This window comes from Staurois parvus, unplaced genomic scaffold (genome assembly GCF_062004578.1).
Source record: "Staurois parvus isolate SC_StPar_1 unplaced genomic scaffold, SC_StPar_1.0 ptg000704l, whole genome shotgun sequence".
NCBI classification, from domain to species: domain Eukaryota; kingdom Metazoa; phylum Chordata; class Amphibia; order Anura; family Ranidae; genus Staurois; species Staurois parvus.
Window position 1 is genome coordinate 7,350,987 of NW_028318500.1, and position 26,906 is coordinate 7,377,892.

Consider the following 26,906-nt stretch of genomic DNA (forward strand, 5'->3'; position numbering starts at 1 on the left):
GGGGCACTGCTCGAGGGGGAGGAGCCAGGAGCGCCGGAGGGGGACCCAAAAAGAAGAGGATTGAGACAACTCTGTGCAAAACTACTCCACAGAGCAGATAAGTATAACATGTCTGTTATTTTATTTTTTAAAAAAAAGAAACTTTAGTATCACTTCAAGCTTTGGCAATAAAAAAATGGAAGCTGTGGGCCACACAGAGCAGAAGAAGGAATGAAGACTATTTTTGGTAGTCTTCATTCCTTCTTCTAATCTGTGTGGCCCAGTGTTTGGCCTGGTCTCGTCCTCCTTCCCTTAGGTGTGGGAGTGGACCAATGGGCATGTGATGTGAGGTCTCCTTCAGGGGCAGCAGACATCCGTGTATACTGTTTCTTTGAACCAATAGCAACTCCATTATTTTAATTGAAAATTGTTTTAAGACTTTCAAAACACATTAATGAATTTTGTATTAATAATTGTAATATTTGTAAATATATATATATATATATATTTTTTTTTTTTTTCACTGTACTGTTAAGCTATGTATATGTTTCTGTAGACAATCCCTGCAAAGCCTTTGAAGAAGCAGATGTAGACTTTGAAACGTGTCGGCACTAATAGCGGGACATGTAATCGGCAAGCTCAATTATATGAACAGTTGGCTAGGTTTTAATCATTTGTTGACTACCTGGTGGAGTAGTCAGTCCACATTTAATGGACTTTAATAAATGAATTTCTATATTATATTCAATCTAAAAATTTGTAATAAAAGCGCATTTCAACATAATTATATATATATATATATATATATATATGTATATTGAATATGGCCAAAATTGTAGTATTTCAAATATATGGCAATATATTTGGGAAGAATATTTTTAAAATATATTTCAAATATATTTTTCTTCTATATGGGTTATTGTCTAGCACAGCACCTCAAAAGTCCCTTAATATTTGGAGGTTTGCCCCTTCTGGATTTGGTATTGTTGGCTGGGATGTGACACTGGGCGTCCATCTCTTGAAAGGTGGGTTATGCTTTTTGGAGTTGTACACTTTCCTGTGGAAAAGCTGAATTCTTCTCTACACACACCATGAGCCCCAAGAATTTCTGAATGCTAGTAACTTTTTAAGCCTCTTGCCAATTTGACATTTTTTTTAAACTGTCTTTTGATTTTTTTCGGTAATTACTGATACCATCCCAGGCACAACACATAAAGGCTGGGTGCTTCCAGAGTGTGGTACCATCAGTGACCCTTAAAGGGAAGTTTGGCTATGTAAAAAATTCCTATGAAACAACAGAGCACTCTGCATTTGTAAAAAAAAAACATTTTCATAACAAATACCCTTATGTGCAGCCATATATTGCATAAAATATATGATATGAGCCCTTGACAAAGTCATAATGATGAAACATTTCAGGAGTGGCCAGGTGAATGCACACTGGGTCAGAGCAGTGGAAGACATGGGTTGAGACTGGTGTTTGCTCATTCAATGTCTGATTACATTTATCCTTTATACACTGGTGCAGGTTGATGTGTGAATGAGTGTAACTATAAACCTGTTAAGTGTTTTTCTCTTTATACTACACTATGTGACATTCCTGTTTTGTTTTTTTAGCTGAGCTTACTACCTAAAAGACTGCGGAGGAGTCGCTGTAGCTGATGGAGTTTCCTTAACACAGGTGCTATTAGACCTTTTGTTAACTCAAAGGTCAATTTGTTCTGGTGAGTGATTTTGCGCACACTGGGTGGATCTGAGCATGGAGTTCATAGCCATGTACATGCATAACTCCCAATTGTTATTTATTTGGAAGGACTGTCCCTTCTTTTGGGACAAAGACCCTCTGTCCCACTTTCCTCCTCATTTTTTCAGATGTATATACCTGTATAAAAATGCAGTATCAAAAAGTGTTTTAGAGTGCTAAACTTTTCATCCAATTTCTATATTGTTGCATATGTAAATTTCAAAAGTCAGTATTGAGCAGTGTTTCTCAACTCCAGTCCTCATGGACCCCCAACAGGTCATGTTTTCAGGATTTCCCTCAGATGAAACAGCTGTGGTAATTACTAAGGCAGTGAAACTGATCAAATCACCTGTGCAAAATAATGGAAATCCTGAAAACATGACCTGTTGGGGGTCCATGAGGACTGGAGTTGAGAAACACTGGTATAGAGGAACAGTAGTAAAAAAATCACTTGTGGCTTTAACCAGTCATTTGTTTGTGTATCAATTCTCCATTTAATGGGGCTGTGACAGGGCAGTGTCCTTTGCCTACATTTTGCTAATAGGTGTCTCTCTTTCCCATCTTCCCATCTTAGAAAGTTGGGAGGAATGCATGGCAGAATGAATGCATGGGTTGAAGGAATACAGATTTTCCATAAGAATGCAAACTATTAATTGTGGGGTTTTTTTCACATTTAGTTTGTTTTGTGGCTGTCATTTGTTTCACATTTTATTGATTATATGGTACTATAGCACCTGTTTATGCTTAATAGCTATTTTGTTTTTGGAAATAGCAAAGTGGTGTTGATAATTCTATTTTTCAACCTAGGGGTATTCATAATCAAGGTATTTGTTTAGGGATTTTTTTTAGATTTTTATTCTGAGTTTTGGCACTCTGAGGTTTCAATTTAGTATTTTTTAAGTGGTTTACACATTATTTTTTCTCCTAGAGCAGCACTGTTGCACAATATTCACTTTCTCTTGTTTTTTTTAGCAACTCAGTAGCAAATAATTTATAAATAACACTCCTCCCCTTTACTTCTTTGCTTTGTGGGGCACTTGTACCATGGGAAAGTCAAATGCCTGCCAAAAGTTGGCTTCTAAAAGGGCATACAGGCTGGTATTACTATCTAGGGTCCCTAAGTTTACAGCCTTCTTACTATGGAGATACATCACCAGTATGCCTGTTGTGTCTGACAAATACCAACAAGGAGAGAATTATAAGTAAAAAGAAAAAAAAAAAGATTGGCAAATCTGATTTTAGCAATTGTAAGCTGTTCTTGACCTGCATTTTTATCTGTATAGCAAAATACAGCTTAGAATTTCAGTGATTTTTAGATTAAAGTTACATACTTGTGTCTGTCTACATACTGCAAAAAAGGGGTTACATAACAGCTTTATTATATTTTGTCAGTGCATTGAATCTAGACGAAATATTAGTCAACCTTTATTTTTCTGTGCCTTACCTGTTATACTGCTATTTGCAAGTTGCTGCTGAATATATTGTTTATTCATGAGACTGCAGTCATAACTGTGCACTTGAAACAGCATACAACATACTGTACTTTAGCATCTTCATACTAAGTTGACTAAATTGTAGTGAATCGGTACTGCATGGACATGGGGATGTGAGTGGAGTCCTAAAAGTAATTTATTTAGTGCAAATAAAAAGTGTTTACATAGATTCCTTCCATTACAAGTAAGTATTAGCAAAGCCACTATGGGGCCCATTTATAATAGAAAGTAAATACTGATATGCTCGTTCTGTAATGCTCCATGAGTTTATTCTACCACAGGCTCCACACATGCATTTTATGAATGAGCTTTAAAATGCAGGCTGTGGTGTGGAGCATATGGTTCTATGGAGTTCTCTCTGGTTAGATGTGAGTGGGTTCTCTTCATTTTAATAGCATTCTCAAAGCCAGCAGAGGGCTATGTACATTTATAAATGTACAGTAAGACAGCAAGACCATACCACTGCTTTTTAAATGAATTCCTAAGTGACTACTTTCATGGAGAAAGATATGTGGACTTTCTTTACAGACGAATAAAAGTTTTGGCTGTGCCTTGCTTAATATGAACTCTAACGAAAAAATGAGTTTAAATTTTATGGCGTAATTAGGGACCTAGTGTGTACAGTTATACTTGGCTACATGGCTACAATATAAAGAACCAGTATTCAATTTCTTTGTAAATTTCTTAATGTGGTTTCCATTTTTCTGTAGAAAGTATATGTTGGCCTTGGCTGATTTCCAAGAAGAGTGCTCTGACATAGTAGTGGGAACAGTAAAAAGAGGAACTGGATGGAGAAATTTTGTAGCAGCAGATCTTTAAAGCAGGGAGTTGTAGGTGACCATTTATTTGCACACTAGGGGGTTGATTTACTAAAGGCAGATAGACTGTGCACTTTGCAAAGTGCAATTGTAGAGTGCAATTGCAGTTATTCCAGAGCTTAGTAAATGAGGTAAAGTTTCTCTTTGCAAAGTATACCCAATCAGGTGCAAGGAACATAAAAAAACAGCATCATGATTGGATGATGGAAGTCAACAGAGCTTCTGCTCATTTACTAAGCACTGGAGCAATTGCTCTTGTAGAGTGCAACTGCACTTTGCGAAGTGCACAGTCTATTTGCCTTTAGTAAATCAACCCCATGGTCTTTTAAAGGGCATGTATATTGTTTTTACATATATTTTTTATCAATGCATTATGTTCAAGACTGAGAAATTAAATGTTTCAGAATTGCAGGTAAATACCTACTGTATATTGCATAATGATATTTCATATTCAACAGTTGCAGCCAGCTGTTACGGCAATGCTAGTTTTAGGAAAGTTTTCACTTGTGTATTAACCTGTATGGCAGTACACAAAATTGCAAACGTTCACACATCAGAATCACTGAAAGACATGCATCCCTCCCTATGTCATAGTAGAGATGGTGCTCATTTGGATATCCTATATGCAGCAATGTCAACATGTGTAGTGATAGAACTGGACTTTCTTATTAGAAACAAAAACCTCTGGTGGTTCAGCAGCATTATTCCCTAAAGCAGTAACATCCTGACGACAACCACATTTAGCTAGGGACATGAATGACAATGATTCAAGCAAGCAGTTTAGTTGTAGATGGAATCATAGAGTACAACTGGTGTAGCACATCTTATGTTTAGGCTCCATGTACACGGGACGTTTGGAAAACACTTCTGAACGATGGAAACTGACTGCTGGAAAACGTAGGTTAAAAAATGTCTGTTTCGCTGCATTTGCATACTGTGTTTATGCGCATTTGCGTTTAGAAGCGTTTTTTAAAGATAACATGAGGAGACCTTCTAAAATGCCCAGAATGCACTGAAAAACAGTAAAAAATTAACTATTTCAGACATTTTGAGAGAAATAGAGAGAGCAGAAGCAGAGAGAGCAGTATTTGTTAAGATTAGTTGTCTTTTTTTTTTAGTGGTGTTTGGATGTGTTCCAGCTCATTTCTGTGCAGAAATTATTGCAGCAGTGTCTAACATATTTTCTTTCATGTGAAACCTCAAAGTATGGTGTACCAGGTCCATTTGAGCACTGGGAAAACGCTTTGCATGCATTTTTCATGATGAAAAAAGGCTCTGGACAGCATCTGGAAATGGAAGAGTTAAAAAAAAATTTCCAAACGCTTATAAACGCGGTTAGCCGCGTTTTCAAGTGTTTGACGTTTGAAACACTGATAAAATCTACTCCTGAATGCAAGTTTGGTGTGTTCAAAAAAACAACTGGAAACTCAACTGCCTGTAAACAACTGTAAACGACGATGTGTACATGGACACATAGAAAAACATTAGGGAGAGTTCAGGGGCTGCTGAAAATAATGCAGAAAAGCTCCTGAACGTGAGTTTATCAGCTGCAGTGTACATGGAGCCTTATACTATTTTTTAATTATCCAGAAAAAGAATGTCTGAGTTTATTTACAGGATCTGAAGCCAAGTTTTTTCTTTTATCTAATGAGAAACATAAAGACATTGTTGCTGCACCCCAAAATAACTTTCTAGCCAGTCTATTACTAATCTATCAGCATGATATATCAGATAAAACAGTGCAGGTGTAAAGTCCTAGGTAAACTAAAAAGCAGCCTATTGACCATTTTTTGAATACGTATTTATTAATGTCATGACAAATATGGCACTGGGGACATGTAAAGCAGATAGAAACTGCCATATGCGCATTTTTAATTTCTCTGCAACATAACTCATTAATATGATCACCCAAATAAATTAGAAAGAGAACTACATAAATATGTATGTCATTTTCCTCTGTTCCTCTAACGTGAAAAATCATCAAAACTTTGCAGTGTGAAAATGCAGGTCCCTCCAGGACTTCCAAACACAGGTCAATGCCAACAGGGTGTTATAAAGAGTGATGTATATTAAGGCAGGTACCAGCATTTAGTCTCACGTTTGCCTAGTGGAGTTCTGTAAGGTAGAAATGATTATTACTTCTGTTTAGAATACCCTTAAACCACAACACTATACAAAGAATGCATTCAGCAATAAGAAACATTTTCTACAACCTGCCATAAGGGACACAATGAAAATGGGTGATGGGTCACATGGTTTACGATAACATTCAAAATGTATAGGATGGCTCTGGTCACACATTAATGGAGGAGACGGAAGGGACAGAACTCACGTACAGGCTGTCGATTCTCAGCGAATCCTTTTCGGAGAAATATACAGGCCGGGCCCAGCAGGTTGTGCATCACTGCGCAGTTTTGTGCCAAAAGCATTAGAGGCCCCTGAGCACCCTCTTCCCCAGACTGCGCCGATCTGAGACAGCTTCGCTCCTCCTGGTGCATCTTATAACATACAGAGTGTTACCAAAGGAAACTGTAGGATCGGTATTAAAAAAGGGATTTCACCTGTCCTGCTACTCCTATGTATGTGACCTATGGGTCACTAAGAGGCTTGCAACCTCTCAGATCTTATTTATTTTCAGTCTTGAACCTCAAATCCTCCCTAAGGTTAGACCCTTTTCATATTACTTTTCTAGCTTCTCAAAAACACTATCTCTCTTTTTATCCTATCTATCTCTGTGTACCTAGTAATTGGTAAAGGAACATTTTCCAGATTCTCTTTCCCTTGCCATCTCTTTTTCCCTCCTCCCGTGTATCTCCTCTCTATATAAGGAACTGTTTTAGTCTAGTACTGTCGGACCTTTCATTCCCACGCCTTTATAAGACATCATTCTCCTTGCTGTTTGTGTGCCTCCTTTGGGAATGCACAACCAGGTTCATGGGTCATATAACAAATTTAGGATATCATCACAGACTTAAAAATAAATGGGAATAAAACCAAACAGTTTTATAGACCATCCAAATAATATCCAGACACAGAGCAAAATCTATGGCTATATGTACGCTATGGCTGAGAGAAGAGTCGAGAGAAATTCTGCAAGTGTAAAACAGACTCAGCAGAGGGACCTACACTTGTCATCGGTCCTTTGGAGAATTAAATAGGACTCATTCAGATTAACATAGGAAAGGGTCTTTAAACATAAAATTTAAGCAAAATTATCCTCCCAAAGAGGATTTATGTTATAGCTACCTGTGTTTCTGTTCAAGCCATCAACCCCATCTCATCATTCACTATAGGTGCTACGCTATGGGGACACGTACCTTCTGAGAGAGGTTTCGAAGAGGAGACTTGACACAATTCCCCATGCCACCCAGAACAGAGGATGAGCTTTCCCGAGGGAAGAAAGATAGAGAGGGCAGCAGCCAGCGAGGCATCCCGCACAGTGAGCGCCTCTGAGCCTGGGGGGCAGTCAGCGGCGTCCCACAGATTAGACCCTTTGAGCCGCAGATTGTTTCTCTGATAGAGCCTCTGATTACAGCAGATAAACTGCAGCAGAAACTATTCCCTGATGAGCTCAGAGAATCCGGCTAATTTGGAGCTGGTCCCCTTCCCCCATGAGCCTTACAGCTTTTCAATGACATGATGTGGGACAGATCAGCTGGAGGCGTACACAGGATTCATGACACTGACGTCGACTCAGAACAGCGCCAGGAATATTCTGATTTTGGGATTTGGGTGGAATCATGGTTTTTTGTCAACTATATTGTTGTCAGTGGGCAGCGATGCCATGAAATGGTTAACAAGCTTTGGCTTCCCTTTGGCTGCTTGTTTAAGGATGCTTGCTCGCCAACAGCCACAATGTAGACCAAAGAGGCATGTCAAAGAAAGGACAATGTAGCATTATGCCTGGCATAAAAGAATCAGACTGAGCATGTCCCGCTCATGACTATAAAAGCACTACATATCCAAGTCGAACATATGCGAGGACTTGCTGCATAGTGTCTGCAATCACAACTCCTGGAAGAAAAGAGGATGCAATACAAGATAAGGCTGCCTGCTGGATCACACGTAGTTCTATATAAAAAAAAGCAATTATAGGTCTGCCTGCGCTGGGAAAGATGAGAAAAGGATGTCAGCGCTGGAGATTGAATTGAAAAACAACCTCTCACTCAAAACAGAGGTACACAATGATCGCGTTTTCTAGGTCAATGGCCGATATAGTATACAAGAAATGGTAAGCATTGATCCAAGATGCCATTAATAGCTGGCTCTGGTTTATTTAGCTCACATTTATTATTATTTATATTACTACTAATGGTGGTGAATTTCTACAACTCACTGTATCACAATGCGACCTTTCTACAAAAAAGCAATCCAAAGTCTACCATTATGCTAATTACACAGTGACATAAATAGGCTACTTCTGATAAACTATGAACTCCTATTTTGACCTGTATCCCAAAAGAAATATAACTGTGTACATGATAAAAAAGACAAGAAGGTTGTGAACACATTTCCATTTAATATATCTTCTAAATGAAATGGAAGATCCACAATGAGTATTTGCTGATATTATGTAAGTCAAGGATATTAGAGTGAAATGCTATGATGGCCAGGGTGGTGAGCTACATATGCTACAATGATTATCCAACTAAACAAATCTTGTCTCCAGACTACACTACATAAAAAAGGACACCTTCTGTCTACATCACTCGCAAAATAAAAAATAATATGATTGTTAGTAGTATTCGTCCTGACAAAAAAATTTCTTTTGTTTTTGAAAATAGGAAAATGTTCAAATTGTCTTTCAAGATTATTTTTGCTGTCTGCAGCTTTGTTGTTGGTCCCCCTTGTTTTGTATGATTTCCTTCACTTCATGTGCCAATAACAGTCTTAAGCAGCAAGTGAAAGAAAATCTCTTCAATAGAAAAAAACATTTTTCCTTGTTTACCAGAGTGAGGTAGGGCTAGAATTTCTGTAAGAGTTTTAGGCCCCTTTCACATGTGCAGACTGTTTGTTTTTCATCCATCCGTTGATGGATGAAAAACGGGAATCAATGTATCTCTATGGAAAAACGGATGCGGATCTGCATCAATCAACATCTGTTTTTTGCAATAGATCAATGCCCTATTTTTGTTCCGTAAAAAAAAAAGAAAGCACGAAAAATGGATGTAAATCTCTTAGATTGTAAGCTCCAAGGAGCAGGGCCCTCCTAACCCTCTTGTATTGAACTGTATTGTTGCTGTATTGTCTCCCGTTATATTGTAAAGCGCTGAGCAAACTGTTGGCACTATATAAATCCTGTATAATAATAATAATAATGTAAATGGACAAACGATCCTTTTTTGCATTGATAATCGATGTAAAAAACTGATTTAAAAACTGATGAATAACTGATGAAAACTCCATCTGTTTTTTCTTTGAAAATGTTTAACTGACCTGATGAAACGAATGGTCCACAATGCGTGAAAGCGGCCTTATTGGTGTTTTTGTATTCTGTGGGGACAAATCGTTAAAAAACAGAGGTTCTCTTCCTTCTCCACTTTAGGCAAAACTATGATAAGATGAGATAATAAATGAGCCTTCACATTAAACTTTGTTGCTATAGCCTTCCATCAAGGAAATATATAGGTAAAAGTTATACACTCCCTGTCCTTGAGTGACATTCCACTCATCGTACTGTATTGATAGATAGGGATGAGCGAATGTGTCTAGGTTCAGTTACATAGTTAGTCTGGCTGAAAAAAGACAAAAGTCCATCCAGTTCAACCATTAAAAAAAAAAAAGAAAAGTTATAATCCTACACCCACAGTTGATCCAGAGAAAGGAAAAAAACCCAGCAAAGCACGATCCAATTTGCTCCAGCAGGGGAAAAAATTCCTTCCTTATCCCCCGAGAGGCAATCAGATATTCCCTGGATCAACTTTACCTATAAATCTTAGTATCCAGTTATATTCCGTGTATCCAAGAAAGAATCCAGGCCTTTTTTAAAGCAATCCACTGAGCTGGCCAGAACCAACTCTTGAGGGAATCTACTCCACATTTTCACAGCTCTTACGGTTCACACGGTGTTTGTCAATCTCAAAGTACAATCCAAAAATTGTGAACTTAAGCCTGCGCCCAGTTGAAGTCTGTGTGTGTGGGGGGGATTGAAAATCCACACTGGCCACTTTCAAGGCTAATAGACAACCGATTGTCAAAAAAGGCAGAGGGAGCTGAGCATTGGCATAAGGGGCATGCACCAATGCAAAATTAAAAAAAAAAAAGTAAAAAACAATACTGTATAGTAGGGTCCTTTTCTTTAAGCAACTTCAAAGGTGACAAGAACAAACACAAATCCTTTAAATGATATGCTTGGGATGCCTTGAAGTTTTCTGTGGTGTTCTAGAACAGTACGATTGTCACAGACAGCGTCAGCAACACCATATTGTGGCATCACATATTTTGCAGGTGTAATAGATTCTTTACATTTTACATTTTGTTTGGCTTAAACACAACAGCAGTGCTCCAATCAGATTCACTACAACTTGAAAAAAGTATTTTTGATAGTTTTGGATGCAACTAATTTTTCATCAAGCCGTAATAGGCCTAAATTGACTGGAGAAAGTAGCAGTCACAACAGATCTAAAAGCTATTCATACTTCATTACTACATTTTTCCATGAAGTGGATACAGGTGTAGAGGTGGGTGTTGGATACATTTTCTATGTTGCCCAGCCCCCCATACTCCATTAATATAATGGTTGGCTTTAAATGATATATTTACCATTTAGGAGGACATTTTTTGCGGTATGAGAAGTATACGAATAGAATAATGGTTGGCTTTAAATGATATATTTACCATTTAGGAGGACATTTTTTGCGGTATGAGAAGTATACGAAGAGAGGCCGATAAAAGTTCAAGATTAGAGGGTCTCTATACCATTCACTCAGCATATTTGAAGCCACTTATTTTTGGAGGTAATTTTTCATTCAGTGGTCTTGATTTATGTGTATATTATGTGGCTTGTATCCCTTTCTTTTTTCCCCCATTGGGCTTCCAGGGGGTTCTGCCCTTTTCCTCCTTTTGTTCCCTCCCCCTCTTTGGTGCACCTTCAATATGATGCTCTATTTTGTCAGAATGAGAAAAAATATGTTTTTTGATTGTTTGTATTTGTTCTTATATTAGTAGTCAAATGTCTATATGGTGATGGCTCCTGAAGGAGTGGATTAAGTCCATGAAACGCATTGAGCCCAAGCCGATAAGAATGAGCCTAAAGTTTACAAAGAATTTTGATCACATGGGAAGAGATTTGCTGTTCCTTGATATTGTAAACTTTTCGTTTTCTACATGCTAAAGTACTGTTGATGTAAAATAGAATGTTGTTTAATACATTGGATTTTGATACAAAATAAATCATGTTTTTAATGCTATGTTGTGCCTCCAAAGTCCCCATTTTCAGGTCTCTTTTTTTGGTGCTATTCATACAAATTGGTTAGTGGCACAACAGTTTTAGTATAGTCTGCAAGTTTTTTTTTTCACCGTGCCCCAGGTTTAAAGAAATGTCAAACACTTCAAAACCACAATCTCATACTCCCCCATCGTCTTTCCATTCCTGTATTACCAATTATTACATTTAAAATATAGACTTCAGGTATGTGTTTGCTAGAAACTGGCTAGTGTCAGAACAGTGTGCGAGCAGCTCTGTGGTGTGGGTCTTTCAAAAAGACCCTTTGTGAAGAAGTCGGAAGTGACGAAACGCGTCAAGGAAGTGACGTCGGACGTAGACTTAAAAACCTGAAGTTGTGAAGCGACCATCTTGATTGAGGTTTTTCATTCACTGATTGACATTTTTCAGAGGATTCATGTTCCCTATTAAGGAGGAGTAAAAAAAGTTTTTTTTCATTTGTTTTATTGTAAGCATAACTTTATTAAAGTAAATCCCTTTTATCATGACATACTACACTATAAACATTATTGGGTTTTTTTGGAGGAAAAAATTGAAGAAAGAAAAGGACGGATTGGAGCACGGTTTTTGGAGTATATGAAATTGAAAGCTAGAGACAAGTTTTGATAGGGTAAGGGTGTTTAATACAGCCATTTAGATGTGGACACTAAGTGGGGTGACACGTTAGTAACACGAGGTGATTATATGAAATATTGTACATTTATGTGGGATAATGCACTATATTGAGTTTTCTTTGTTTGAGGTTTTCACAGATTAAAAGAAATATCTCTATGAAGGTGGATTAAATTTTGGGAACACGTAATATTTTTGAGGATATCACAGATAGACAGAGATTGTTACATTGACTTTTTGAACTTTCGGGGAAGAAAGTGGAACTTTTTGCGTCTAGGGAGATATAGTAATATTTGGAGTGATTATTGTTAGGTTAACTGCATTTGTGTGAGGACATGACTAAATACCAAAGAGTTCAGTAGGAATAGCACCTCTATAAGTCAAGTCGTTAGAGAAGTGCCTGCATTTTCCTTTCTCAAGTAATGTGCTTGTAATGTGCCTTTTTCCTCCTACCCATCCTCAAGGGCACAATCATGTCATTTTTGTTGAACTTGCAAATGCGCCCTTTTCCTCTTCCTCCTACTAAAGGGCACGTAGCATAAAATAGCATAACATTCCTGGCCCCTTTTCTACTCTTCCTCCTCACTGGTATATTCCAGCTATATATTTTGGGCCTGCTAATGCACCTTTTTCCTCCTTCTCTTCTTTAAGGTGTTGGGGATGCTGGTAATGAGAGTTGGGGATAAAGGAGGAATGGTGGTGGGGTGGGGGCTGTGCAGAGAAGCTATTTGACACATTTCCTCATAGTGGCTGGATCCCCCATTGTCGATACATAGTTGCAGGGGGGAAACCAATGGCCATAGGCTTCCTGCTCTGCCACAATATAGGGGAAAGGCTGCTACAAGCAAATTTAGGAAGGTAATGGTGCTTGAGGTAATGAGGAGAGGAAGTGTTGGGATGTTTGCAGTGAGGAGGAGGACAATTTTGCGAAGGCTTCAAGGGGGAAATTTTACCCTTCACTAATTGTGGAAAAATCTGGGGAACCTACTGCCACCACCCAATTGTGGGCCCAAAATGACCCACTCTGAGGAAGTTTTTGTAATCAAACTTTTTTGCACTGTTTCCTGATAGTGGCTGAATCCCATGTAAGCATAGCTGTAGGAAGAAAGACTGACCGTCCTTCCAAAAGATGGCTCTGAAGAACATTACCACATGTTTGTGCAGTATAGTTGTATGCACCAAACATATTGTTATCCTTCTGGTTGTCATAACTACCATTAACTTTAGGAAATACCCTTTAATAAAAAAAAAAAAAACAAGATCAGGCGAGCCTAATGTGACAAGCATAGGTTTTGTATGCTGAGTAGGTCTTATATATTTTTTAAACAGTATTTTGTATTTAGAGTTTTTTTATTTATTGTTTTTTTTAATTTTGCTTTTTTTTTTCTCTCATTTTAAGGCTGTCTCTGCCCTGTTGCAAACACAGGCAGGAGAGGCAAGGCAACCTTCAGAATACCTTTATCCCCAGAGCCAGGCAGGAAATATGTTGTCCAATGTGAGAATAGAAAGTGATGTTCAAAAACAAATGGGGAGCAGGGGACATTAGGGTAGCACTTTGCATTCATTTTTGACAGCTAGTTTTAAGTCTAACCATAGGTGCCACCGAGCATTTTAAAGCAGAATAGGCAGATTTATTTTACCTAGACTTCAGTCCAACTCCCAAACTGAAGCTGTCAGAGCACTCCATCCCACCCATGCATAAAGCTTGCTCTCTTTCTTTCTCTCTTTCTTTGTTTCTTTCTCTTTCTTCCTTCCTTCCTTCCTTTCTCTTTTACTGACTCTGAGAGAAAGTGTGGAAAATGCGTGTTGCCTGGCTGTGCAGAGCGTAGGAGGACCCAGTAAAATCCAGCAGCCCTCAAGAACATAGCACTACATGAAGAAGCAACGAAGTTGCCGGTTTTATCGTCCAAAGGCTTCTGCAGACTATTCCTCAACCCCCAGGACATCATTGAACTTGTGCTCCATGGAGATCTAAGATCTGAGATCTGTGACACTTCTGTGGTGTCACATCGGACTTGGTAGTCTTCTATTAACAGATCTGTGTACATGGATCTGTGAATGGACAATGTGACTGTAAAGGAGAAACCATGCACAGCTGTATCAAGTTAAAAAAATACAAGATGCTGCAGGGTGAAGATCCCCATGATTTAGGTAAGGAGGGGGATGTGTGAGGTTGGAAACTGCAGAATGAAACCAAGTTTCATGTTTTTCCCTAAATATAGGTGCAATGTGAAACATGGTCAAAAACTGGAATTAAATGTTCAAGATGTGAAAATCTTTCTGCCCCCACCCCCAAACTCCCCAAAATATGCAGCATTTTGCTCCCTAATAGACATTCAGTGAAGGTTTTATATTCACTTCACACACCAGCGTCTGCCTACGATCCCTATGCTAATCGTTCTCTTTTCCCTATGAATGTATCAGCAGCACTCCCTATGCTTTCCCTATCACAGTTAAGCACATGTTCAATATGGCTGCTGGGAATCCTGCTGCCACATATGAAAGCCCTATTATTGGCCATTGTAATGCACCTTATCTAAGTTCAGAGGCTGGGAAGTGCATCATGGGTATTCGGTTGCTAAATCAATGAACAGCTGCTATAGTCAGCAAACAGTGAACGAGTCGAGTTCACTGTGAATCCAACCTTGACTCAAACCTGAAGTTCATCCTCATCTATGGGGGAGCAGGGTTGCCATATTAGTCAGACAAAGAGTTAGGACCACAGAAGATTTCCCCCTCTCTTCTTCTCTATAATATAGTGGGAGGTGTTCTGTAGTTCACATAGACCAGACGTCTCTAAACCTTTTAAACAAAGGGTCATTTTAGTGTTGTTCAGATTTTAGGGGGCCGTATGTTGGTGTCAGTGGGAGGAATAGTACCCCATCCTTGGTGTTAGTAGAAGGAATAGTACCACATCATTGGTGTTGGTAGAAGGAAAAGTGCTCCATCATTGGTGTCAGTAGGAAGAATAGCATCCCATCATTGATGTCATTGGAAGGAATGGAACCCCATCATTGGTGTCAGTGGAATAGTACCCCATCATTGGTGTCAGCGGGGGGAATAGTACTCAGTCATTGGTAGTGGGAGGAATAGCATCTCATTGTTGGTGTCTGTAGAAAGAATAGTGCCACATCATTGGTGTCAGTAGGAAGAATAGTACCCCATCACTGGTGTCAGTGGGAAGTATAGTGTCCCATCATTGGTATCAGTAGAAAGAATAGTACCCCATCATTGGTATCAGTAGAAAGAATAGTACCCCATCATTGGTGTCAGTAAAAAGAATAGTACCCCATCATTGGTGTCAGTAGGAAGAATAGTGCCCCATCATTGGTGTCAGTAGGAAGAATAGTACCCCATCACTGGTGTCAGTGGGAAGTATAGTGTCCCATCATTGGTATTAGTAGAAAGAATAGTGCCTCATCATTAGTGTCAGTAGGAAGAATAGTACCCCATCATTGGTATCAGTAGAAAGAATAGTACCCCATCATTGGTATCAGTAGAATGAATAGTACCCCATCATTGGTGTCAGTAAAAAGAATAGTACTCCATCATTGGTGTCAGTAGGAAGAATAGTACTCCATTATTGGTGTCAGTAGGAAGAATAGTACTCCATCATTGGTGTCAGTAGGAAGAATAGTACTCCATCATTGGTGTCAGTAGGAAGAATAGTGCCCCATAGTTGGTTTCAGTGGGAGGAATAGTGTATCATATCAGTGAGAGGAACATTGCACCAAGGGCCGGTTAAAGGCGTGCAAAGGGCCACATCTGGCCCCCGGCTCGCAGTTTGCAGACCACTGACATAGACAATTGGGAACCATACTAACTGAGAACAATCAGCAGAGGGCACAGATTGTTATCATCTCACTACATATTTGGCAGAATCAACAGGTTTTTTTCACCCATTGAACAGATATAAAAATGCTTTCAGATTTATATTTTCCAGGCACAAAGGGAGCACATGAGAAGCTCATTGCAAGTGTTTACATCGACTTTAACCAATGTTTGCAGTTCAGTTCAGTTTACGTCGAGTTCCTAGTTGTATTTTTACAGGTCATTTCACAAAAATAGAAAAGATGGGTTATTATTAGCATGTAAGCTGGATGGACCCTGCATTTTCCATCTGTTCCCCATTGGCTACTATGTACAAAGATAGACGCCAGCAGGAACAGAGCTGCCACGCTGTGTATTTTTAAAGCAGGAGAGAAAACATAATGGAAAGAAGGCCTGCTGTGAGCTGAGGTTTCCTTCCAGCTTCTAGAAAGCTAAGCAATGTTAACAATGGATGAAAGACTGAAGTAAAAAGATGTCTGTGTGCACAAAGCCTAAAGGAATAGAAAACAGTACTTTAGGCATTATTGGCTGGAGGCCTTTGGACTCCGGGTATGTAATCTGGCTCTAACCACAAGCTGGAATCTGTTTGCGTCACAAAACATTTGCGTCCGAACACTTCACAGCTTGGATATACAAATGTGCTTTAAACCAGCAATATTGTCTTTGGCGGCCAAGATTCCGTCATTAGGATGCAGAATGAAAGGAAAAAAATGGATCTCCTTTGCACAGGACACTTCTGAATGACGGAAACTGACTGCTGGAAGACGTAGGTTAACAAATGCCTGTTTAGCCGCGTTTGCATAACGCGTTTAGAAGCATTTTTTTAAAGATAACCTCAGGAAACCTTCCAAAATGCCCAGAATGCACTGAAAAACAGTAAAAAATTAACTATTTCAGACATTTTGAGAGAAATAGAGAGAGCAGAAGCAGAGAGAGCAGTATGTGTTGAGATTAGCTGTTTTTTTTTTGTGGTGTTTGGATGTGTTCCAGCTCATTTCTGTGCAGAAATTATTGCAGCAGTGTCTAACATACTTTCTTTCATGCAAAACCTGAAAGTATGGTGTACCAGGTTTATTTGAGTACCGGGAAAACGCTTTGCATGCATTTCTCATGATGAAAAAAAGGCTCTGGACAGCATCTGGAAATTTTCAAACGTAAAAGCTTATACACGCGGTTAGCCGCGTTTACACTTGTTTACAAGCATTTGGCATTTGAAACGCTGATAAAATCTACTCCTGAATGCAAGTTTTCTGCATTCAAAAAAACGACTGTAAACTCAACTGCCTGTAAATGACTGTAAATGACGCTGTGTACATGGACACATAGGAAAACATTAGGGAGAGTTCAGGGGCACTGAAAGCTGAAAATTTGCCTGGGCAGAAAGGGGGTGAAAGTGCTTGGTAGGAAAGTGGTAAAAAGAAGACAACTGTGAAATGATGCTTACCTGCACTCTTAATACCTAGCTATTCTCTGTCCAACAGTACACGGGGAGTCCACTGAAGAGGGACTGGACACACCAGCCAACAGTGGAGGCAGCACTGTTAGAGAAAAGTACCAGCCAATCCATTGAGATGCTTTGCCGTGTTAAAAATAGAGCTGTAAATGTGATTATCATTTCACTTATTTTCTACTTTTATTTACTTCAACCCAAAATAGAAATTGTAGGTAGAAGTAACTTAGGAAGCTATTTATAATGAACTGTGCGAATGCCCCAGCATTTGCAGAGCCAATGCGCCTGACCCTTATGATGTTCATAATTATTATTATTATACAGGATTTATATGGCGCCAACAGTTTGCTCAACGCTTTACAATATAACGGGAGACAATACAGCAACAATACAGTTCAATACAAGAGGGTTAGGAGGGCATAATATGTGTACTTCCTATAATCGGCAGTGCCACCCAGTGACAGCAATGCAATATTTTTTTCTGATTGCTGTATTTCAGTAAATGATTGCATTATGGCCATTGGGAAGTGAACATATTAGACAATTTACAGGAATTATTTGTGACAGGAATTCAAAAGCGTTCTCACAGCGAATTCTTCATTAATAGATCCCATACAATTCATGCAAACCCAACATCTATTTTTTCAGCATGTTTGGCATCATACATTACTGCATACAGTTTCCTTAAGCAAATACCTTTTTGTGAATCTTTTGCAAAGTTTTTACTCTGAGCTCCTTCCAGTAACAGCATTTTGTCTTACAGGCTGACTATGCACAGTCAGCGTCTTGCAACCGACAGCAGTGTTATTAGCCTGCCATGCGTGCTCCTTCAGTTGGCTGTTTGGTTGTCTGCCAGATCTGTATGTGCCTCGCAGTAATAGGCAGACCTAAGCCCTAACAGTCTAAGAAGCTTGGCCGGCAGGCTGACAACATTGCTGCTAATTGTGAGGCAGCAGCTTGGTGTTGTCAGTCTACAACAGGAAGTGCTGTTATCAGCAGGATCTCCGGGTAAGAGACTCTGAGAAAAGATTCACAAAAAATCATTTACTTATAAAAACGTGTATACGGTTAGGCATGATGTCAAAGGTTTTGAAAAAGAAGATCTTGGGTTTTCATACACTTTAATTGTATGCGTGTTCAGTATATACAATATATAGCTTTGTGCTTTGCTGGAAGCAGCTGTTCTTGCTGAGAACAGTAGAGGGCATGCCTATGACATATCACACTCCAGTCTTGTCTAGGGGTGACACTACAAAGCTCTGCTAAGCTGACAGATGAAAATTCACAGAGACTGACTGTACAATGAAAAAAAATTGAGGACACTCAGGATTTCTCAGGAGATAGTACATCAAAGTGCATTTCATACATCACTTAGACATTGCCTGGCAGTTTCTACAGTCTGTTACTGAAGTCACCTGTAATCTCTGGCAAGGGCACAGAATGCATTAACTCTGAAAAGGAGAGCAAATCTTTTCCAAATAACAAAGCCGTAAAAACATTCTGTATCTGTCCCTAATGATCTTACATGAATATGTCATAGCTACATGCAAGGCTGCTGTAAGAAACCATGGGGCCCCATACAGCCAACATGACAGGCCCCTCCCCAAACAAAAGCTTCAGTTATGAATGAACACAGTGAGTGATCTGTACCGATCACTCACTGTGTTCATTCTGCAAAGGAAAGGGCTGGTAAATGTGACATATTTACCAGAACCTTCCCCCACTTTCCATCCTGAAGGATCCTATTGTGTGCTTGCAGCTACCGGTGGGAAGGAGAGGAGGGAAGCTGCCAGCACTGCAGGGGTGAGGGCACACAGGGGGGCTTGGGCAGCAGGGGGAAAACATTTTACAGAGGGCCCCCCTCCCCAAACAAAAGCACAGTTTACTAGGTTTCAGTTATGAATGAACACAGTGAGTGATCGGTACCAATCACTCATTGTGTTCATTCAGGAAAGGAAAGGGCTGGTAAATGTGCCATATTTACCGGAACCTTCCCCCAATTTTCATCCTTAAGGATCCTATTGTGTGCTTGCAGCTACTGGTGGGAAGGAGAGGAGGGAAGCTGCCAGCACTGCAGGGGTGGGGGCACACAGGGGGGCTTGGGCAGCAGGGGGAAAATGTATTGTACACAGGGAGGGTGATGGGTGCAGTAAGGGGGTCAACTACTGGAACTGATCCCCTGTATAACTCTGCAGCAGCTGAAAGCCAGCGGGAGGGAGAGGAGAAGAAGCCAGCTTTCAGCTGCTCCAGAGAGAGCCATACAGGGGATAGGTTCTAGTAATTGACCCGCCCACCACCACCATTCTGATCACCCATCCTGCCCACATCCGATAAACCCAGCTGCCTGGGCCCCCCTGCTGGTCTGGGCCTCGTACAGGAGGACTGGTGGTACCCCCTTATCCATGGCCCTGGCTACATGTATGCTTCAAACACCTGAAGGCCCCATTCACACCTGAGTGTAGACAGAACACACATTTACACTTGTGTTTTTTGTGTATTTTTTGAGCATTAACATGCGGCATGCCTGGAGCACCCCATTAACTTGAATAGGCTGCCCTACAAGCGACAAACACCCCAAAGTAGCTCCAGAACCTTTTCGGTTATGGAGCGTTGTTTTTTTTTATTGCACGTTTTGGTGTGTTTGTAGCGTGTTTTCTCCACGACACATGTACAGCGTAACACGTGTCTGCTACCCATACTTGAGGTGCCATGAACAATTAATGGCACTATAGGAGCGACCCACGATTGTAGCATGTTTCCGTAATGTGTGGAAAAACACACATTTTGGATGCCAGTACGAATTCAGGTGTGACTTGTAAGGTAGTCTATGCAAGTCGCACCTGAAACATTTGGTACGACTTTTCATGTGATTTGAACTGTCAAATCGCAGGACAAGTCACAACAGTATGAATGGTGGCTTAAGGACAGGTTCCAGCCAAATAAAGAAAAAGTAAACTCAACATTTGTTAAGTAAACACAATTTGCAAGGAACATATACTGTATACTCTGCAAGACTCAAAAAGTGAAACTAAGTGCAAAAGCAAAAATGACTTCCATGAGCAGTGTGCCAAAAGTATTAATAAGCATCTTACCCCAACATTTCATATTCCTGATATGTGTATGTTGTGCCATGTACTTGTGTTAAAAAGTATCCTATTCTCTATGTATTGCTTTATTTGTGTGAAATACCTGGTGTTCCTGCTAGCCCCCCAGCCGTCTTATTTCAAACTGACCACACTTGGCACAGAAACACATCCAAGACAGCATGGTCATTTTTCTGGCTGTGCTGGGAGAACAGCCTGCCTGTCCTCCAATAGCCAAGACTTGTGCTGGCACCCCCCCCCCCCTTTCACAGGCATTCACTGGGAAGATCACCAAAAAAAGGAGAAAGGTGTGTATATATATATATATATACAGAAATGTTTTGCTTTGCATTTCTATTTTAAACTGAATGGGTTGTTTTACAAGGTTACGCTACTGCACACTGCCTTTTACCGCATTTGCAGTGCGTTTATTAAAGGACATGTGACTTAAAAAAACCACCAGAAAATGCAATGAACGTGCAGTTTATATGCATTTTATGCATTTTTGCTGTGTTTTCCATTGAGTTCAATGAGGAGGTGCGTTTCTGGTGCATTTTTTTTACTGCTCCAAACTGGCACCAAAAATGCAGCAAACAGGACATTGAAAGACACACCGGACCCACAACAGATCAGCGTGAAGAGTTCCATAGGAATACATGGTTACATGTTTTTCTATTGCTTTTTTCAACGCAAAAGCAGAAGAAAAATGGATCAGTGGGAAAGCAGCCTAAGGGTTCACATATACTTCAAGGGTCCTTTCATACAAGCTTTTCACGCTCTGTTCAACAGGGGATCCAGGGAGATATACTTACCCGATTCTCTGGTCCTCCCAGCACAAGACTGGTCTCTGCAGCTCCTGCACTTTTGCAGTCTTGTGGTGGGCAGTTCTTGATGTAATCAAGCTCCAAAGACCTCCTCAGGATGCCAGGAACAGTCCACCGCTGGATCGTGGGGGAGCGCTGTCTGCCAGTGGAGCAGAGGAGCAGGTGAGTATTAAGCCTCATGCTCACTACAGCTGTCAAACGTCCATTTTACAGGCTTTTGATGTTTTTTTTCTGCCCCTAAAACCCCTTCTATGTCAGCCTATGTGTCCATGAATGCATAGGTGTTTACAGGAGTTTAGTGGCAGGGGAATTTAGGGGCAGAAATCGCATTCAGAAGAGGAACACCTAAATGCGTGTACAAGTGTCTGTGTCTAAATGCACCTGAATGCCTGAACAAGTGTCTGTGTCTAAATGCACCTAAATGTGTGTACAAGTGTCTGTGTCTAGATGCACCTAAATGCGTGTTCACGTGTCTGTGTCTAAATGCACCTAAATGCGTGTATAAGTGTGTGTCTAAATGCACCTAAATGCGTGTTCAAGTGTCTGTGTCTAAATGCACCTAAATGCGTGTATAAGTGTTTGTGTCTAAATGCACCTAAAACACTAGGTGTGTTTAGCACTTGGGCATTTATTCATTACATTTGCCAGAATATTAATTTTTTCTGGCCATTGAAATGAATAAACGTTCAAGTACTTGACATGCCTGAACGCATCTAAACATGCTTAAAATCGTTTGGAAAATGTGGCTTTAGGTGAGTCGTTAACACTGCTTTTCATCTGTTCGGAGAAAAGCGCACAGAAGAGCATAGTGTGCATGAGGCCTAGGGCTTTCTACTCTTCCCTGGACAAACCAAGCAGTTAAAGTGCTACTAAACCCAGGACCCTGCATTCACTATATCTGGTCTCCCACAGTACACACAACATGGAAATGCAATTATTTTAGTAAATACAAACTGCTAAATACCTTTTCTCATCAGCTGTTAGAGCAGTCTTGTGGCTTCAGTGTCCAGCTGAGCACTGGTTAAAGCATGTAGGAGTTTTTATTCTCCTCTGACTGTCCTATGAGGCTGCATAACCCCTGACCTGTGTCTGGACCGTGCCGATTGGGTCTGTGCTGATCACATGCACCCGCCCAGAAAACTTTCTAGCCATACACACTAAACTGAGCATGTGCAGAGTGACTGCTAGAGCTCTGTACTATCAGCAGATGGATTGGGGACAGTAGAAGAAGGGGAGGATCAGAGAAGACAGGATCAAACAGCCTTTTTACACAATGTGGAGAATTAACCCCTTAGGTTCCACAGTGAGTATAACAAGCATGCTTTACTGCATATACAGACTAATTTTACTGTTGTGGGTTATATAACCTGAGGTTCATTAGAGGCTACTGGCGCTACTGCAGCAACAAAAATGAAGCATTAAAACAACACTAAAATCTGGTTTCAAATATATATATAAATATATTCAAGTATACTGTATATTCCTAACTCAGAAAAGTACCTTCTATTGCTCTCAGCCTCCCCCATATCTCCAAATTCCTTCTTTTTTTTGCCACTGTGATCTGATTTCCTGTTAGAGGGTGGCTATGTTTGCTCTCCATGGTTCCATTGTATGTAGCAACACAGCCATTCTCCTGAGATGGACTAGGTACTATGGAGTATGGTCTTTAGTATGCATAGAGTGGTGCACATAACCGCAACTATCATGTACTGGTCACTCCAAATGAACATGAGTGAGTGGAAAACGAGAGGTTCAGGAGCTCATGGAGGACTTTACAAGGAGGCAGAAAAACACAAGAAAAAAATGATTTCATAAAAACTAGATTACAGAGTAATTAAAGTGGTTGTAAACCCTTACATATACCCATTGAAGTGACTGACCTCAGGTGATGCACAGAGATTAAACAAATCCTCCTACATAAGATATTATTATTATTATACAGGATTTATATAGCGCCAACAGTTTGCTCAGCGCTGTACAATATAACAGGAAACAATACAGCAACAATACAGTTCAATACAAGAGGGAAAGGAGGGCCCTGATCCTTGGAGCTTACAATCTAAGTTGTACCCATCTCTCAGCAGTCTTCTGTTCTCTACATCCTTTATATTATAGCTTGTCTGAGAGTTCAGAAAAAAGGGGACAAAAAGCTGAAAATTACACTCTGCAGAGCTCAGTGAGGACAGTTCTGAGAGCTGATTGGAGGGAAGAGACACACCCCCTTCACGCAGCACACAGGAACAGAGCTGAGGCTGTCAATCTGCTGGAAGTCCCTCCCCTGTCACCATTTTTCTCTTGGTGTCAGAAAAACTTGTCAGAAGTGACTCATGCTGATAGCAAAGGAACAAAGCAGCAGACAGAAATGATGCTTAGTGCTCATAATTGAGACAAATACACACTATAGAGGGATATGCTTTGTTTACATTTCATGTCTGAGGTTCACAACCACTTTAAGAAGTGGATGTGTATGGATTTATTTGTGGAGAATAAGGATTTTGTTTAGCGCCCCTTTAAGTTTTCACTGCCCAAAGGTACAGTCAAAATGAAGAAGTATAAACAAGAGAAAAGCTGTTCACATATTCACATGTATTTAATTTTGGATTTTGTTTTACGTCTGCAAAGTTTTTTTTTACTTTTAGAATGGATATTTTTAGTGTATTAGTCATAGTAAATAAAATCTGGAGACGCAGCATTCGTTCACTAATTAGAAAAAGTAGGACGTCTTCTCTTCTGTCAGTGTCCGTGATCGTGCTATGTAATGCTAAATTCTCTTTTGTTCTACATGAGTTCCTACCATTACTCATCAGTTACAGTTTTCTGTGTAATGTGATCCATGGTCCAATTCTTTAAGTGTATGTAAACCTTTTACCTAATGTTCAGTTTGTTTGACATCATGACTAACTGTATATAGATTTCTTAAATAAATTATGTTTTGTGAAACTGCTGCAAAGTGTCTTACCTGGAGATCTTGTCAGTAATACTACTTCCTGTTGCAGCTGACAACTCTAATCTACCATCTCACAATTATCAACAGTGTTGTCAGCCTGTGAGCATGGCGACTACGCCGAGTTGTGAAGAGATAGGGTCGCCAGGCTGTGATCAGTGTTACATGGCCTGCACAGGGGGTACCCTTTCCATGCACTCGCTCATCAATAACTGGGACCAGGTGGAGGCTGCATTCAGGTGAAACCAACCCTAAGGTGTCACCCCGACTTAGAGATGAGCCCTGCACCGCGTGTAATGGATCATTTGCCGAGTTCAAGCAGAACATACCGTGCCATGTCACTACATACCTTTTCTGTGAACTGTTGAATTTAGGAGGAACACCTTTGAGCCTTTGCCCTCTCCACCCATCCAGCATACTTCTGCCACCTCCCAGTGACAGAAAGGAGTCCCGCCATACACCAGCATGGACCTCATGTGTGCACCTAAATCCTTCTGCTTTCCCGTACCAAGTGATGAGGTTGGTGTCTGCATAATGTGTGTTCGGATCCGGTTCCTACGGGGAACCTACCACTGGGGAGGGAGTCTGAACACCGACATCCTCACTACTGGAGGTCACCTCACCCTACCCAGGTATCACACTTCAAGACAGGCTGCTATTTATTTGACACCAGTCCTTGGTTACCTGTGGCAACTGCTCTCTTCCTTCTCTCTTGGTACCGAGTTAACCCTTTGTAATGGACTTGCTTCATACCCCGTATGTGCCTTTACTGATCCAAGTTCTCCCTATACGCCAGGAACCTTCATGCACCCATTTTAAATGTCTTCAGACCAGGCTTTGGGAACAGTTTAATGAATTTTACTGAGAAATTTCAAGTATTACTAGTGCAAGTCCAGTGCATTACATTCCTAGCTAACTACTTTTGTGGCTGCCCAGACATACCTTAAGAACGGGTAAGTCCATTATTGGTACAGTCCATAAGTGGAGGGTTCTGGAATCAGGTGTTTTTGGGTGGACTGCAGGGGGCAGCGTCCCCCTCCATAGCTCATGGTGTCACAGCATTTTAGCCAAGAAGAGCAGGAGTCTCTCTTGAAAGCTGGTGATTACATCTTTAAGGCTTGTCTGTCTTCTCCCCATGAAGACCACTAGTGATCAGAGCCCTCCCCCTCTTTATAAACAGCACAAGGGAGAGGGCTGAGCCCAGAAACTGCAGAGACAGGCTTAACCCCTTCCCAGTCTGAGCAGCCTGAGTCACTTGCTATCAGAACACATTCCCCTTGGAGACAGGTTGCAATATGGCATCCTGTTGTGTTCATTCCTTCAGTTTGCTGTTGGGATGGTCTATAGTGCCTTAGAAATGAGCAGCATAATAAACAACTGAAGGAACTCTCAGGCTTCACACCTGACTCAAAATGCGCATTTCTCTGTGTGTTTTCAAAGTGCAGCAAGATGTGTGTAAGTGCCATTCATCTTTAATGGCACCGGAAAGGCACTAAAACTGCAATTTTGTCGCATGAAAAATGCGCACAAATGTGCGGTCCAAAAATGCACCAAAGTCAACTCCAAAAAAGGTACAGGAGCTGCTTTGGCGAGTGTTTGGAGCATAGGGCAGCCCGTTCGAGTGACTGGTTTGCGCGAAAAATGTGCAAAAAAAGTAACACTCTTTAATCGCTCACGTGTGAATGCAGTCTTCGGGAAGAATGACAATGCTGTTGTCAATTGTGAGGCAGTGGTTTAGCCCTCATGCGCACTTGACGTTTTTACAGCGGCTGATTTTGGAGGTTGAATTTTTTTCTACAGTCAATAAACTCCCCAGCATGTTATCCTATGGGTCAATGCACGCATAGACTATAATCAATGTTTTTTGGCTGAGACTTTTTTTGGCTGGAAAAAAAACGCCAAAACTAGTGGGTTTCTAGAGGAGTTTTTTAGCTGTAAAAACGCTCTAATGCTGAAAAACGCTGAGAAACGTGGCAAAATGTTGTAAAACGCCGCAAAATGTGGTAAATCGCCGCAAAAAACTGCAAACGTGGAAAAATACGGGAAAACTCTGCTAAATCGCGGCAAAACACTACTAAATGCTAATGAAAAACGGTAAAGAAAGCTGAAAAACTCAAGTTTTTAACGTGACTTTACACAGCTAACGTTACCAGCGTTATCAAAGCGTCCCGTGTACATGAGGGCTAAGGGTTGTCCAGCTGGTAGTGCTGTTACTGGCTGGATCTCCAGGTAAGAAATTTTACATCAGATTAAAAAAAAATTGCTTTTGATTCACTGATCTGTAAGGACAATTGAAGAATCTTCAATGGTGTGTGCATAGTGACCTCTATAGTGTTGGGGTTCTCTTTTTTTATGAGTTGCCATCTTGGTAGCAGGCTCTTTAATGCAACATTACCATGAGAATATCACGTATTGCTTGTATTTGCAAAAATTTACCTCTGTTAGCATGGTGTCTTATCAGCTATTGAGTGATTTAACCCTTTACTGACTGTTGGCTGTCAGATGGAAGCAATCGGGCAACAGCTGTCCTCTACTCTACAAAATGCATACCCACGACGATTGTGCTAAATATGTTACGCACATGCTGGAGTGAGAACAGCAATTCTAGGCCCGATATTCACAATTAACTCACCTATGGATTTTTTAGGGTACCTAAATTTGTCGCCATTTCACGGGTGCACACA

General features: G+C 40.4%; 1 protein-coding gene across 2 annotated transcripts in view; it reads right to left on the reverse strand.

Annotated features, from left to right (window-relative positions):
• The window catches only part of CABP1 (calcium binding protein 1), a 58,305-nt gene that overhangs the window by 14,727 nt on the left and 16,672 nt on the right, over positions 1-26,906 (reverse strand). The window contains exons 1-2 of one of the 2 annotated variants that reach the window (XM_089653287.1): positions 7,352-7,665; positions 6,371-6,532 (exon numbers count right to left, since the gene is read on the reverse strand). The exons of the other annotated variant lie outside the window; for it this stretch is intronic. Of the exons in view, the coding sequence (XP_089509413.1) occupies positions 6,371-6,532; positions 7,352-7,465 (276 nt within the window). The 5' untranslated portion in view covers positions 7,466-7,665. Of the gene's footprint in view, positions 1-6,370; positions 6,533-7,351; positions 7,666-26,906 lie in introns of those variants that run through there. 2 annotated transcript variants of the gene reach the window in all.